Source organism: Gossypium hirsutum, chromosome D05, assembly GCF_007990345.1.
Source record: "Gossypium hirsutum isolate 1008001.06 chromosome D05, Gossypium_hirsutum_v2.1, whole genome shotgun sequence".
NCBI lineage: Eukaryota > Viridiplantae > Streptophyta > Magnoliopsida > Malvales > Malvaceae > Gossypium > Gossypium hirsutum.
Window position 1 is genome coordinate 20,343,089 of NC_053441.1, and position 14,414 is coordinate 20,357,502.

Consider the following 14,414-nt stretch of genomic DNA (forward strand, 5'->3'; position numbering starts at 1 on the left):
AATTTTGTTTGTTTATATAGCATACAAAAATTGATTCCTAAATGTATGCATCATTTCACTGTTTTTCACTATATTATATAAATAAATCTTTTTATATCTCCTTTAACAAAAAAATGTAAGCATCAATTAATTTTATTTTTTAATTGTACTGTTCTTGATGATGAAATGTACTATAACAGTCCCTCCTTGTACCATTCTTCAAATTGCTTTTTATCTCATATCCAATATGAGCAAAAATGGTGTCATCATCAAAAATTCCATCAATTATTTTTTGTTAATCCATCATTGACATTTAACTATGGGCAAACATGGAATTCACTTGAATGAAATAGGTTCTCAAGAACTACAAATATACTAAAATTTGGCAGGAGATCAAATCGTCTTTGAATCACTTTGTTGGTTATATTCATGGTAAAGAAGTGAAAAGAAGCTCATATTTTGCCCTTCTTCGGTTCCAGGACTAAGGTTAAAAGATGAAAATAACTCCAACAATAAGTGATGGGTAAATGGAGTTAATGAAAAAATATAAAATGATCTTTATTTTATTTTATTCATCAAATTTGCACTATAAATATCACATCAAGGAAAAAATTCATTTTACTTGTATTTAAATTTTATAAGGATGAGTATACTATAACCCAATAGGATAATTTAAACAAAAACTTCTGGATTCCAAATTACTAATATTTAGCCCATTGAATTTCAGCCCATTTTCTTCCTTTCTCTTATCGGACACCCATTAGTTTAGGAGTAAAAATTCAATTTTAAAATAACTTATTAAATAGTAATTATTATTTTTTATAATTAGGGGTTAATATCTGAATTGAATTGTCACAAATTGAATCAATCGAAAATCTTAACAGTTAATTAAACCAGAATTTTTTAAAATCTTTTAACCAACTGAAATAATTTCAATTAATTTAAGTGGTTAATCGAATTAATCAAAACTTTTACACGTTTGAAACATGACAGATATCATTACAATGTTATTATTAGATCAATTATAAATATTGTTTTGAATGATTCTAAATAAGTTCTACATATGCATCGATTTATTTAGTTGTAACTTCTAAACAAAATAAAGTTTTTCTCTCCTTAATAATTGTTTGTTAATTTCTTAGAAACAAATGTCGTGAATTATTTGTATATTATTTGGTTATTAGTCTAATAATATGAGAAAATGTTTATTTAATACACGATTAGATGATTAAACTAGGAATTAGAAGAAAAAATAAAAATTACCATACAATGATGTTATTGCTAACTCATAGACGGAAAAAAATTAACACGTACCATGATTTTGATTAGACTAAAGGCATGCCCATTCACTCCTTTGGGCCTTCCCTTGTAAAGCACAGTGAAAGTGTATTTTGGGCTTCTTCATATGATGTTTGATTTTTTTTTAATTTATTCTTTTGCTTTCAATATAAAAATTTTTATTTTGAAATTAAAACAAAAGGAGGATTTTAGATTTAAAATAAATTTAGATGACTCAAATTCTAATATTTTTATCAATCTATCGGATAATCCGATCATTAAATATACTAATTTCAACTCAAGTTTGACTGTTATTATATTTTTTTATTTGTGTTAAAAGAGGGAAAAAAATTGGTCATGCGTCGATTATTAAATAAATATTGGTATCATTATTTTGTTTAATACATAAAATGGGAATAAATAAAAGAAAAATGGGGCGTGGATTATTTGTAGACAACATTATAATATATATTTTTTGGTAAATAGTGCGACGTTTCATCAAAACCAGAACTTTAGTTTAATCAAACAGTTTAGGGTTAACACAAAAGAATGATTGGCATCTCTAAAGTCTAATAATCGGGATATCTGTCCCCCCCTTATAATTTAATCATTTAATATTTTTGGAAACTTATAAATTATATGTTGCACTTTGGACTTTGATGAATTTAGGTAAGTTTGGATAATGATATTATCTGATTTGACATAATTTCTTTTATCCATTGAATTAAATCTAAATCAATAAAATATTAGTTAAAACACTTCAATTTAATCAAATCATGAAAAAAAACAGACGGTTCATCACTAATGAATAGCATCATTGCTGAGAACCTTAGCAAGAGCATCGGGAGGAGATAGCACAACAAATTCCACTGTAAGTTTCGCAATATAGTCAGCAGCTTTGTTACAAGAACTTGAAACGAGTATGGAAAGAAATGATTAAATTAAAATTTTCAGTTTCAACTGCACGAGAATTTCAATATGAAAAAGAATCACTTTTAGGAGATGTAATTAAAATACTGTTGTCGAATTCAAGCTCCATATCATTCTATTTTCTTCTTGCAATCAATGAAGCTCCAAAATGAAGTGCTAAACCTTCCGTGACCTGAATGGAAGGAGCATCAAGGATAGCATTTTCATCTTGGATAATCGTTCCATTTTCATATTTGAGGAGCACCACAAAGCGTCACCGTTAATTTTAATACCACCTTGATTAGGGGCTGTCCATTGAGAGAGAGAAATGGTCGACAAAAGTGTACCAACATCCAAAATCAAGTTGCAACCATCAGCATCTTTCATAGCTTGAAGCCAAATGTTTAAAGGATTCAATTTAATGCCTTCAAAGATCAACCGATTGCTAGCAGTATAAGTTCCAGCAAATGTAAGCGAGTAGTCCTACTTACTTTCACCTCGTTTGCCATAAACCAGCTACTAGTATCACTCCACCACTTGAACATCCCTTTGAAGCCTTCTTTTCTCGAGCAATAATTAGAAGTGGAAAGGTTCCAAACTGTTAAAGCAAAAGGACAAAAAAAAAAAAAACATGTTCCATTGACTCAACTTCATGACCACATCTGGGACATAGAGGCGATAAAGCACGATAACTCTTGACTAGATTTGCGAAGATGGAATTTGAGTTATGACACAATCTTCAAATGAAAATTTTTACTCGAAAGCAATTTTTAAATTCTAAATACGTTTCTTTCAATTCTAATTTAAGCTTTCTTTATCACTAAATGATATAATTTAAAGCTTTTCCCTCTGCTACAAAAGAACATAAAATCCAGATTTTCACCTAAATAGACTCCATCACGATTATGGATCCAAACACCTTTGCTAGTAAATACACTTTGAAATTATTACATATTAACCAAGCAAGGTGAATGAAGTTTGTTCATTTTTGGAACTTAAAAGACAGCAGATTGGTTGTCAAGCAAACACCCATTGTCTCACTGAGCAACGCATAGCCCTTGTCTTTTTACCAGCATAGCTAAAAAGGCTATTTCCCAAAAGCATGACTTTTAAGCAAATATATTATATATATATATATATATATGATATATATAATTATTTCAACTATCATATGGATTTATTAGGAGGTAAATTACATTTTATTAAAAAAATGGGTAATTTAATCTGGATACGCTATATCAAAGAATAAATTGATTTTTTTTTTTAAATTTCATCTACTTTTATACTTGACAAAATAACTTACAATGATCAATTTTTAGCAGTAAAAATTGATAGAATTTTTAATAAAATGATGAATTTGCTCTTTGATTAATGTATAAAGATTAACTTACTCATGTTTTTAATAACAAAAACAAGATACAATTTAACTCTTAATACAAGAGCACCATAGTATTTTCACTTATTTTTTTAAAACTTTTATTCTCTAAAATCCATAGTAGCTTAGCCATAATTTGTTGCTGGCTTAATACAAATTGGAATCAAAGGCTTAAAGAAACCTTCAGAAATGTGTGGACAAATGTGATGGTTTTTTTCAAATGTTGAAGTGGACCATTCATATTTGTTATCTCAAATATTTTTCTCTTCAATTAATGAAAAAGAAAAAAAAGAGTATAATAATCATGAATAAATTCAAGAAATTAAAAATTAATTCCAAACTTTAGAAGCAAAAAATCTAAAAGAGTTTTTTGAGCATTATAAAGTTCAATTTTTCAAAAAGAAATATTTAAAGAAACATTTTAAAAATTCTGTATTTTTCTAAAAAAATTTAAAATATTTTTTTACATATTTTAATTTTAATTAAAGTTACATTTTAGAAATTTTTGAATTTTGACTCATGAACTAATAATTCTTTAACCCTGTAACCCTGTAAGCAGTTATACTTTTTACTCACATTCTAATAATATAAAAAAATTAAATTACTGCGTTTATTTTGATAAAAATTAAATTACTTTTTCACTTTATACAACAACCTCCTACATATATATTTAAAAAAAAAGAAGGTGATGTTGGATTTTGATGAAGAATATTTGAAGAATAAAATTAATGATGCGTTACGCTAGTATAAAACACCACTATTAAACTCCATCCTAAAAAAGGAGAATTAAACCTTACTACTTTTATGAAATGATTCCAAATTTTTAATTGATTTACTCTTTAAAAAATAAAAATCTTAAAGTTAAGTCAACTATGTTCTCCTATGGGGACCAAACTACTTAGATCTTTACTGGAACTGTCTTGATGCATTGGAAGGAAGGTATACATTTATTCCATGCTACTAAGTATTTAGTTTGCGAAACTTGTTTGGCTAACGAGAAAATGAAGGAAAGATTCCCCAAAATTAAAGAAAATAAAAAACCCCACGAGAATCAACTGTCTTTTCTTAATTTCTCCATTTCTTTTCAGTTTTCACATTGATTTTTTTTATTTATTTTGTTTTTTCCCTGACATCCCAGAAAATGGAATCCACGTCTTGTTGTGGTGTATGATAGTATTACTTAAAAGTAACACTATGCTAAATATCTCTAATATTAAGATATGTGGTATGTCAGAATCAAAGATTAAACTCTAAGGACATCTTAATTCATAGCTTTTGGTCTTTATATTTTGTTATGTTAGGGCAAATTTTGCAGAGTTTTTACAATATTAATTAATTAAAAATAAAAATTGTGATGAGAAAGTATCAAAATTTCCATGGAAACCCTGAATTTATTTAAGGATTCAAGCGGGTTTATAATTTTATATAAAATTTAAATTCTGAACACATTGTAATATAATTATTGTAAGTGATATATTTAAAGTGAAAAGAGTTGGGGGGCTTTAAAATTCAACATAATGTCACAGATTCGTTGCATCTTTTTGAAGAACCATCATTAATCCAAAGCTTCAACCAACATTACCACTAAAAACAACCTTAATCATTTCATTGATTCCTTTTAATTTAATTGTATGTCTTACTTATGTTTGAGGCATGTAATACTGTTTTGAGTGCTAGAAATGTGTACTTCAACTTTACTCTTTTCTCTTAATTTTGTTGGACCTCAAATTTGAAGCCAACAATTTTCTTTTTCTGATACATTCCTTGTTATCATTTGTATACATTCACAAATTGTACAAGTGATGATAAAAATAGAGTTAAAACTTGTAGTATTATGAAATTTTATGGAAGAGGCCCTTCTCAAGTGTGGGGCTTGGCGTAGGATACCTGAGCAAGGGATTTTATCTCTTTATTGAATGTGATTTTTTGTCTCCTCATGTGTTTTAGGGTGGAGAGTTCATCTAGTTTGCTTGGTCTGCTGCGAGATTCAATGTTTCATATTGAGTTTTCGTTTCGGAAGTTGGCGTGACTCTAGCGGCTTTGGATTCCTAAAACGCCCTTATTTTTAACTTTATTTGATTCCTATGGTTCTACTTTAGATTTATTTGTTGTTTTCGTTTGTGAAACATTTTCTTTGATTTAAAATAGCATTGACGTTAGAGTTTAAAATATGGTGCATCGTACATAAAAACTGGCATTGAAGTGGCTCATAAGTTAATCATTACTTAGAAAGGGCGAAGTCATCAAAAAAAAATTTTGGATCGAAATTGAGTTATATATTTTTACGATAACAAAATGTAATTTCATCATTTTAATAACTTATACCTTCATAATTTTTAAAGAATTAAATCAAAGTTTTCTCTTTTGGAAGCTAAAGTGTAATTTTATCATATATTAATTTAAATTTTTATAAATTATAAAGGGACTAAAAGGTGAATGTTGGGCGTTGCTAGCTTCTCTTGACTCCGCCCCTGCACCTTAAGAATGACAATTTGTTTGGAAATCAACTCATACGTGCTTTGGACTAAAGGCAAGTTGTTAGGAAAACTACTTCAGAAGAAGTGGAGTGCTCTTCACTAGCAACAAAAAATCCATAATGGATGACATCAACGTTTTAAGGAAGATGATGCTGCATCTGGGATGGCTTAATGAGGACAATGGGACATTAAAATGGGTAGTCAAATAATTTGGGCAACCCTAAACACTTGCATATGTGGTCAGTTACTTTATTTTTTTATACAATTAAGATATTTTCCATGTTCATTTTATAATCTATAAAGATTAATCTTTCCAATGATCTATAATTGTCCTTTTTCAACAATATCATCTTCAATTAAGAGTGCATTAGACCTAACTCTTATTGCAATTAATCTACCTCTCAACGTTTAAAAGCTCCAACCATGATTATAAAATGGTTTAAAATTTCTAAAAAAAAGATTCCACATATTCGTAATTACAATTTAAAGTATTGTCCTAATTTAAGAAATTAAAACGTTCAGTACAGAGTTGATCAATATTTAGGTGTCAACTTTGACACATGTAAAAAAGATGAAGGTACTACTTCATAAACATGTGATTGATTGATCAAAGAAAGTACAACCCAAAAGAAAACCAAACGACAAAGAATTGCAAATATAATATAATTTCTATAAATGGATTTTATTTTTATTTTTCAAAAAGAAAAAAAATATTGGATAATTTCAATTATTTGTTCTATTCTTTCATGAGTGGTGTACCTTATTGAATTATTGATAAATAAATGTTTGAAACTTTATAAGAGTGGGATACATAATTAAGAATAAAAATGCTAAAATTATATTTATTGCCATGATAAAAAAAAAAGGGAAGAATGTTGCAACATTTGTAGTGAAATTAAGATATGAGAAATTACCCGAAAACAATAATAGTGAAAAACCCTAATTTGGTTTAGGTGAGAAAGTTTGATAATGATTAAAAATTACCTAACAAATGAGAAAAGAAAAAAAGAAGATTAGGTCCAAAGACTTTAAGAACGACAAATGATGCCAACCTCATCAAACACCCAAAAATGAAAAGAATGTAAGTTGTTACTTTGATTAATTGATGTCTCATGTTTAAAATTCGTTTATAAAAATAATTAATATCTAAAGTCTAAACTACATAATTTCAGAAATACATATATTATTAAGTAATTAAATTTCATATTTTTTTATTTACCTTTTACAAAGCTTTTATTCATTCACATTGTAATTAATTAATGTTAATAATAATAGAAAAAGGAAAGCAAAAAGATATATTATTTTTATTTAAATAGTTAAAATTAGTTAAAGGAAAAAAATATAAATTTAATAATGATTATTTAGTTATACGAGGGAAAAGAAAAGAAATAATTGAATATATTAATTTTTTTTTTACATCTTAAAAGTATGTTTAGTTTCTCCCATATAAGTTAAATAAAAATGGGTCATGTCGAGGCCTTAATATTTCACTTATTTTGCATTAATTCAATTCGTATAAAATTCATATACATACAGTGTGTTAAATAACTTAAAAAATATTAGATTAAATTTTTTTATTAATTTATATTTTATTTAAATAAGATCTAAAATTCCATACACATTACATTCTTACCATATGTAGAATTTTATAAAGTAATAATATTGAGATAATTTTTATATTTGAATAAAAGAAAATTAGTTCTCCTATCAAAAGTAATGAGTTCACATGCAGTTTTGGTATTTTTATTATTAATTAGTATATTAATTTTGTAATTTATAAAAAAATAAATAAATATGGTTGTTCGCTAGACAACAAGAAAGGGGAAGACAGCGGGAAGGGGGGGATTGCCGGCAGGTGATGAACACGCGGGTATGGAGCACGTGGAGAGGAAAAAGAAATGACTCTGCCACGTACGCGCTGTCAGCCTTTGCCTCTCCATCCAGCAGTTCCCCTCTCTGAAGCTTAGGTAACTTTGAGACAACTGTTCGGCTTTGCAATTCCACCGTGTTTTTCCATTTTCAAAACCGGGGCTAGAGCCATAGAGACATAATTTGTAAGGGATTATTTCAAAAATAGGTCCTTCCATTTTTCTGATAATTACAAACTAGCATTTTTCTTTTCTTTATTCCCTATTTAATTATACAATGTCAAGACTCTTGATTTGCATTAATTTGAATACTATTTATCAATAAAAATACCCAAAATTATATCTCCTAGAAAAAATTTCATTCAAAATTGAAATAAACTTGAAAAAAGTAAAAGGGAGTAATTTATGAATAAAATAAAATATCAAGGGTTTTCATCAGAAAAAAGCCAAAATATATTTTACAAGGTGACAAAAGAAGAACTATTTACCAACCAGTAGTTTACTGCTGTCGAAAATCCAATAATTATTTTAATGGGGGAAAAAAAACAAAGAAAGAGATAAAAAAGACAGAAGCTTGTAAGAAAAAAAAATCCAAAATAATGGAGGATAAGTGTGGAGAGCCATTGGATATTGCAGATGAAAGAGAGAGAAAGGGGCATGAGAATCCCATTGCTCAGAAGAAAGAGAGAGAACACCCAAAAAGAAAAGCTTCAAAATAATAGTATTATTTCAATTACTGGTTTCCTTTACATTGAATCCATGTTCCCTTGATCTAAGAAGCTCAAATCTCAATCTCATCTCTCACCCCAAAGAAGAAAAACAGAAGAAGAATAAGGAGGATTGTCTTTTGAGTTCGTAAAGCCGCGCGTGTTGTACAAAGTCGCCTTATTTGTCTTCCTTTCGTTGTTTGTCGTGTGAGACAACAGGACGGAGCAAATGTCTGAGGACGACGAGAGGCAGCAATCTCCGCCGTCGGATCTTGAGTTCGTTTCCAACAAGGCGCGGAACTGTAACGCCACGGGATCTGGCTCTGGTCACCCGGAGTTCCAGTCGACGTATCCGGACCAGGTTCTGGAGAACGTGTTGGAGAACGTGCTCCACTTCCTGACCTCGAGGCGGGACCGGAACGCTGCTTCATTGGTTTGCAAGTCATGGTATCGGGTCGAGGCACTGACTCGATCCGAGCTGTTCATCGGAAACTGCTACGCGGTTTCGCCGGGTCGGGCCACGGCCAGGTTCACCCGGGTGAAGGCTCTTCACCTGAAAGGAAAACCCAGGTTCGCGGACTTTAACCTGATGCCGCCCGATTGGGGAGCGCACTTCAATCCCTGGGCGCTGGCGATGGCCAAGGCTTACCCTTGGCTGGAAAAAGTTCATCTAAAGCGCATGTCCGTCACGGATGATGATCTGGCAACACTTGCCGAGTTGTTTTTAGGGTTTAAGGAACTTGTTCTCGTTTGCTGCGATGGGTTTGGAACTAGTGGCCTCGCTATTTTCGTTAGCAAGTGCAGGTATTTTTCTTCATTATTTTTGCTGTTAATAGTGTTCATTATTTACTAATAGCCTGCTGATTGGATCTATTTATGGTGTTAAGAGTAATGTTTGTTAGCTTATATAATATGGGATTGAGAAAAAAAATTGTTGCTGTATTGAGATTTTTGTTTGATCTGATTGGTTGTGTTTATAGATTGAATGTTTTTAGATCTGTTTATGGTTTTCCTTGATCTGGGTATGAACTGGGGTTTGAAAATGTTTTGAGTTTATGTAATGTGTTGTGATAATCAATGAATAAAAGGAGAGTTTGAGGATGGATATCTAGATGATAGATATATTTCTATAATTGCAGACAGCTTAAGGTGCTTGATCTGATTGAATCCGAGGTTTCAGATGATGAGACGGATTGGATTTCTTGTTTTCCCGAGGGTGAATCAAATCTCGAGTCCTTGATATTTGATTGTGTGGAATGCCATATAAATTTCGAGGCGTTGGACAGGCTGGTGGCTAGGTCTCCTTCACTTAAGAAGCTTAAATTAAATCGATATGTTTCAATTGGGCAGTTATATCGCCTGATGGTTCGAGCACCACAGCTCACACACCTTGGGACAGGGTCCTTTAGCCCATCGGATATTGCAGGACAAGGTGATCAGGAACCAGATTATGTAGCCGCTTTTGCTGCCTGCAGATCCTTAGTTTGTCTCTCTGGGTTTAGGGAAATAATTCCAGATTATCTGCCTGCAATATACCCTGTTTGCGCAAATCTGACATCTCTGAATTTCAGCTATGCTAACATTACTGCGGATCAGCTTAAGCCAATTATAAGCAAGTGCCACAAGCTCCAGACTTTCTGGGTATGTAATCGATAGTTTGTTCTATAAGCTCTTTAAAGAAATTAGGTCTTTGAAGTTTACCTTAGCTTTCATTATGCAGGTTCTTGATTCAATTTGTGATGAAGGACTTCAAGCAGTCGCTGCAACATGCAAGGACTTACGCGAGCTTCGTGTTTTCCCTGTTGATCCTCGGGAGGATAATGATGGCCCAGTTTCTGAAGTGGGACTCCAAGCTATATCTGAGGGTTGTCGGAAATTGCAATCTATTCTGTACTTTTGCCAGCGGATGACTAATGCAGCCGTCATAGCAATGTCCAAGAATTGTCCAGATCTTGTTGTTTTTCGGTTATGCATAATGGGGCGCCACAGGCCTGATCCTGTGACCGGTGAACCCATGGATGATGGGTTTGGAGCCATTGTTATGAATTGTAAGAAACTCACTCGCCTTGCTGTATCTGGTTTACTGACAGACAAAGCTTTTGACTACATTGGTCGACATGGGAAATTGGTACGCACCTTGTCAGTGGCTTTTGCTGGAGATAGTGACATGGCGCTGAAATATGTGCTTGAGGGCTGTCCACAGTTGCAGAAGCTTGAGATTAGAGATAGCCCATTTGGGGATGCGGCTCTGCGTTCTGGTTTGCATCACTACTACAACATGAGGTTCCTTTGGATGTCCTCATGCAGGCTAACGCGCCATGGTTGCCAGGAGATTGCTCGTGCTATGCCTCGCCTAGTAGTTGAAGTGATTAGGTCTGCTGATGAGGAGGAGATGGATGATGTTGTTGGAACATTATACATGTATCGGTCTCTTGAAGGGCCAAGAACTGATGCACCAAAATTCGTCACCATCTTGTAGGTAAATGTGGTGCAGGAAGCTGTTTCAATTGTTCTCATGATAGATACAAAGCAAGTTTTAAACTGTTTCACGGGGAATATTGATACGGCAGGCATCTTTTATATAACTTCCGTGTTAAGGTTCCAGCAATCCAAACCAAGCAAAAGTTGAGTAAATAACTTGTGCTTCGGGCTTGGGCTGTTATATTGGCATTGAAATCAGATCCCCTGTGACGGAGAAGGTTCATTTTTGCATGGGTTCTTTTGAAGGACTTTGGATGAGGGGACTAGTGCAGGAAAAGGGATGTCGTTGTAAGTTATCGGACTATTAGATGCTCTAGCAGTACTCATTTAAATTTTATGTTTCCTTTTTTGTTTTCGTATTCATTTGATCATAATTGAAGGGAGGAGGGGGTAATCGAACTATACGGTGGGGCAATGATACATGTTTTCCGGGGCCAAATAGCTTTTAACCTTTGATGTAGAGATCAGACGGTTGTCAATGAATCAGAGTTTTAAAGGAGAGATGAAGATGGATGGATCTATTTTTCCATGCTTGCAGATTAAGAATCATTTATCCACTCTGTAAAACATAGTCTGCTGTAATTTAAGCTTATAGGCTAAAGGTTTAGTGAAAGACATAAAATCCCAGGCTTGCACTTCTCTTTTCTTTCTTTTTCTCCTTGTTTCAGATTTGTTGTGGCAGCACCCGACTGTTGAATTTATTATATTGTTGTGGTTAGCAATGTGAGAAAGGGTATTATGTATGGACCATAAACTTCAGCTAGACTGTTTTTTTTTCTTTTCGTTTTATTTATTATAATATAATCCCTACTTTTCTCCCTCCTGAATGTGGAATGATTAAATGACAGGAAGGTCCATTAATTATGTGTGGAAAGTGTTGTTTAAGTACACATAGCAGGTCCCTCTCCACTCTGTGGGGTTTCATGTTCCATCCACAAGAAATCCCATTTCTTAAGAAAAGGATTGATGGATGTAATGGTGGATGGTGGATGGTCATTATAGTTTCTCACTCTCCATTGGAGGCTGTAAAGTTTGGTCTAAACCCTTTGAAGTTAATTGAAAATTTTATCAATGAGGCTCTAATGGAGAGAGACACTGGTTGTGTGTGTGCTTTCTTAACTTTTGCATTATAGATTTTGGTATATCGAAAGTGGGACCGATGGTGTTATTGATGATTTGTTCACACCCCCTTTGATTTGCATTCTAAGCCAGCCATTGCCTTCTCTCTCTTATAATTAGGATTGAAACTCTTATCTGTTTTTGTTTGTTGGTATTCGCCATGGCAGCGAGGATGGTGAATAAAAGCAAAGCTTATCATCGATGTGGGATCTGACTGTGCAAATTGAGTTTAAGTAATGGGAACAAAGCTTTGGCTGATTGGCTCTGTTTCAATGAAAAATGGTAGCCTGAATCACCATTCCCATGGCAGCCTCTGCTTTTTCTTTTGCTCTTTGATTTGATCATATGCCTTTACACTTTGGCCTTTTTTTTTTTAATGAGCAACTATTACCATGTCTTAAAAAAAAAAACAGTGATAATGATCTCATATTTGGGTCCAAGATTTTGCCGAACTCAGCTAATTTCATAAACTGCCCCATTTTGATGGACCTATTTCTCCTACTGGAACATATCTTATCTAACCCCATCATTTCATTTTGATAGATTTTCCTTTCAATTAATTGAATGAAGGGCCTTAATTTATAAAAACTGCTTTCCCTGTTTTTGCTATGGCTTCCACATGCTCATGCTATCCCACATTATAATACTAATACTGCTGCATGCATGCTTACCACCAAACTGATAGCAACAAAAAAGAAAAAATAATGCTTTGCTTTCTCTGTATATAAATAGTACAAACAATTAAATTAGACTCCAAATTCCAAAATTCTTGTTTTCATATAGAAAATGAAAAGAAGAAGAAGAAGAAGAAGAAAAAGAGTAAGCCAAGTAAAGCTCCTTTTTGGAGTGACAAAAAGTAAGGGTGCTTTGAACAGATTGGTGGTGGGATACCCAGCACCAGATGAATTCAATATTAGTATATGCATTTAAAAAACTTATTATTACTACTTTTTAAAATATAATAAAAAATGAGTGGATAAATGCAAGACCGTGACACAAGCGAAAACCCAGTTGGTGGGGTTTAAGCTAAGCGCATTCATGGCTGAACTAAGCACCATCAGCTCAACCACTAAAGTATGCTTTCTCTCTCTCTACTGCTGCACCACTTTTACTAAAATATCTTCCATCCCCCACCTTTTTTTATTTTTAAATTTTTTGTTTTGATTATTAATAAATATATTTAAAGTACAAAATCCCTTTTTAAATTGCACTATTTCCAGGATTGATCTTTGCTTTTTCCCATGGCCCCCAACTTGGAAGTGAACACTGAACAGTAAACACACATCCCACTTGTTTATTTCTTCACAAAATTTGTTCTTTAGTTAAGGATATTGTAATAATAATAAAGCAACCTGTTTTTCTTTAACTTCAAATGTGTATGGTGTACATAAAATCACATAGGGACATTGAGTTTTTTGTCAAAGATAAAAGCAAAGCTTATAACATTAACTTATATAGCCTTATTTATTTCACTTCCTACATTATTTAAGAAAGAGCAGAGTTGTTTTTTTAAAAGAAGAAAGAAATATAGATAAGAAAGATTTGAGAGTAGCTGGATATGAAATGTCAAAGATTTAGCAGTTCCAAAAATTCGATACGAAATTTCCCATCTCTATCTTTGAATCCATCTTTCAATATACTGTTACTGTTTGACAAAAACATGCACTCAACTCTCAACTCAACTCAAGCACTCCACCTCTTATTCCGTCTTTTATGGATCCAAAACACTATGAGAAATGTGCCCACCCTTTCTTTTGTTTACGACAATACAAATATGCTTATGCATTTAGCTTTTACTGTATATGCCATGTTAATGAAAATATTCATCAAAGGAAGTAATGTTAATGCCAAAAAATGGGGTGAGGGTGGGGGACCTTTTAGATCAGCTGGTTTTTGTTACTGCTAAATGCACCCTTTGCTTCACTCCTTGTCTTTATGGTTTTTCTTGCAAGCCATGAGTCCTTATGATGTTTTATTGCTCTGTTATGGTTTTACTATAAGATTACAACAGTCTTGTATAGTTAAGTTTAAATGAAGGGGGGTGGGGACTGTAAGTGTTGGAAAATAACCTTAAAAAAAAGAAAGAAGCGAGAGTCGTTAATTCTAGCTTTACCTATGCCTGAAAATGTATTTATCATGTAAGTTTGAACTAATTTTGCCCTCAGAGTTTGAATGGATAGGAAATATCCGGACTATTCAGTTCAGTGCATATGTTGGTATT

The 14,414-nt window shown here is 32.4% G+C and overlaps 1 protein-coding gene across 2 annotated transcripts; it reads left to right on the top strand.

Moving 5' to 3' along the window:
• Positions 1–8,431: 8,431 nt before the first annotated feature.
• On the top strand, positions 8,432–11,894 carry LOC107905067 (transport inhibitor response 1-like protein). 2 transcript variants are annotated; one of them, XR_001686445.2, is made up of 4 exons: positions 8,432–9,397; positions 9,733–10,234; positions 10,314–11,362; positions 11,455–11,894. XR_001686445.2 is itself a non-coding variant. In XM_016831633.2 (3 exons), the coding sequence occupies exons 1-3, from the start codon at positions 8,823–8,825 to the stop codon at positions 11,070–11,072; spliced, it is 1,836 nt and encodes a 611-aa protein (XP_016687122.1). In that variant the 5' UTR covers positions 8,432–8,822; the 3' UTR covers positions 11,073–11,894. The 2 variants fall into 2 exon arrangements, 1 of the variants encoding a protein (XP_016687122.1); XM_016831633.2 differs by having other exon boundaries at positions 10,314–11,894.
• The last annotated feature ends 2,520 nt before the right edge of the window (positions 11,895–14,414 follow it).

Excerpts from the sequence above, each read along its gene's own strand:
- LOC107905067 (XM_016831633.2), top strand. The coding sequence starts at position 8,823 with ATGTCTGAGGACGACGAGAGGCAGCAATCTCCGCCGTCGGATCTTGAG. Across the intron at positions 9,398-9,732 it reads ATTTTCGTTAGCAAGTGCAG|ACAGCTTAAGGTGCTTGATC; the intron begins GTATTTTTCTTC and ends CTATAATTGCAG. Across the intron at positions 10,235-10,313 it reads ACAAGCTCCAGACTTTCTGG|GTTCTTGATTCAATTTGTGA; the intron begins GTATGTAATCGA and ends TTCATTATGCAG.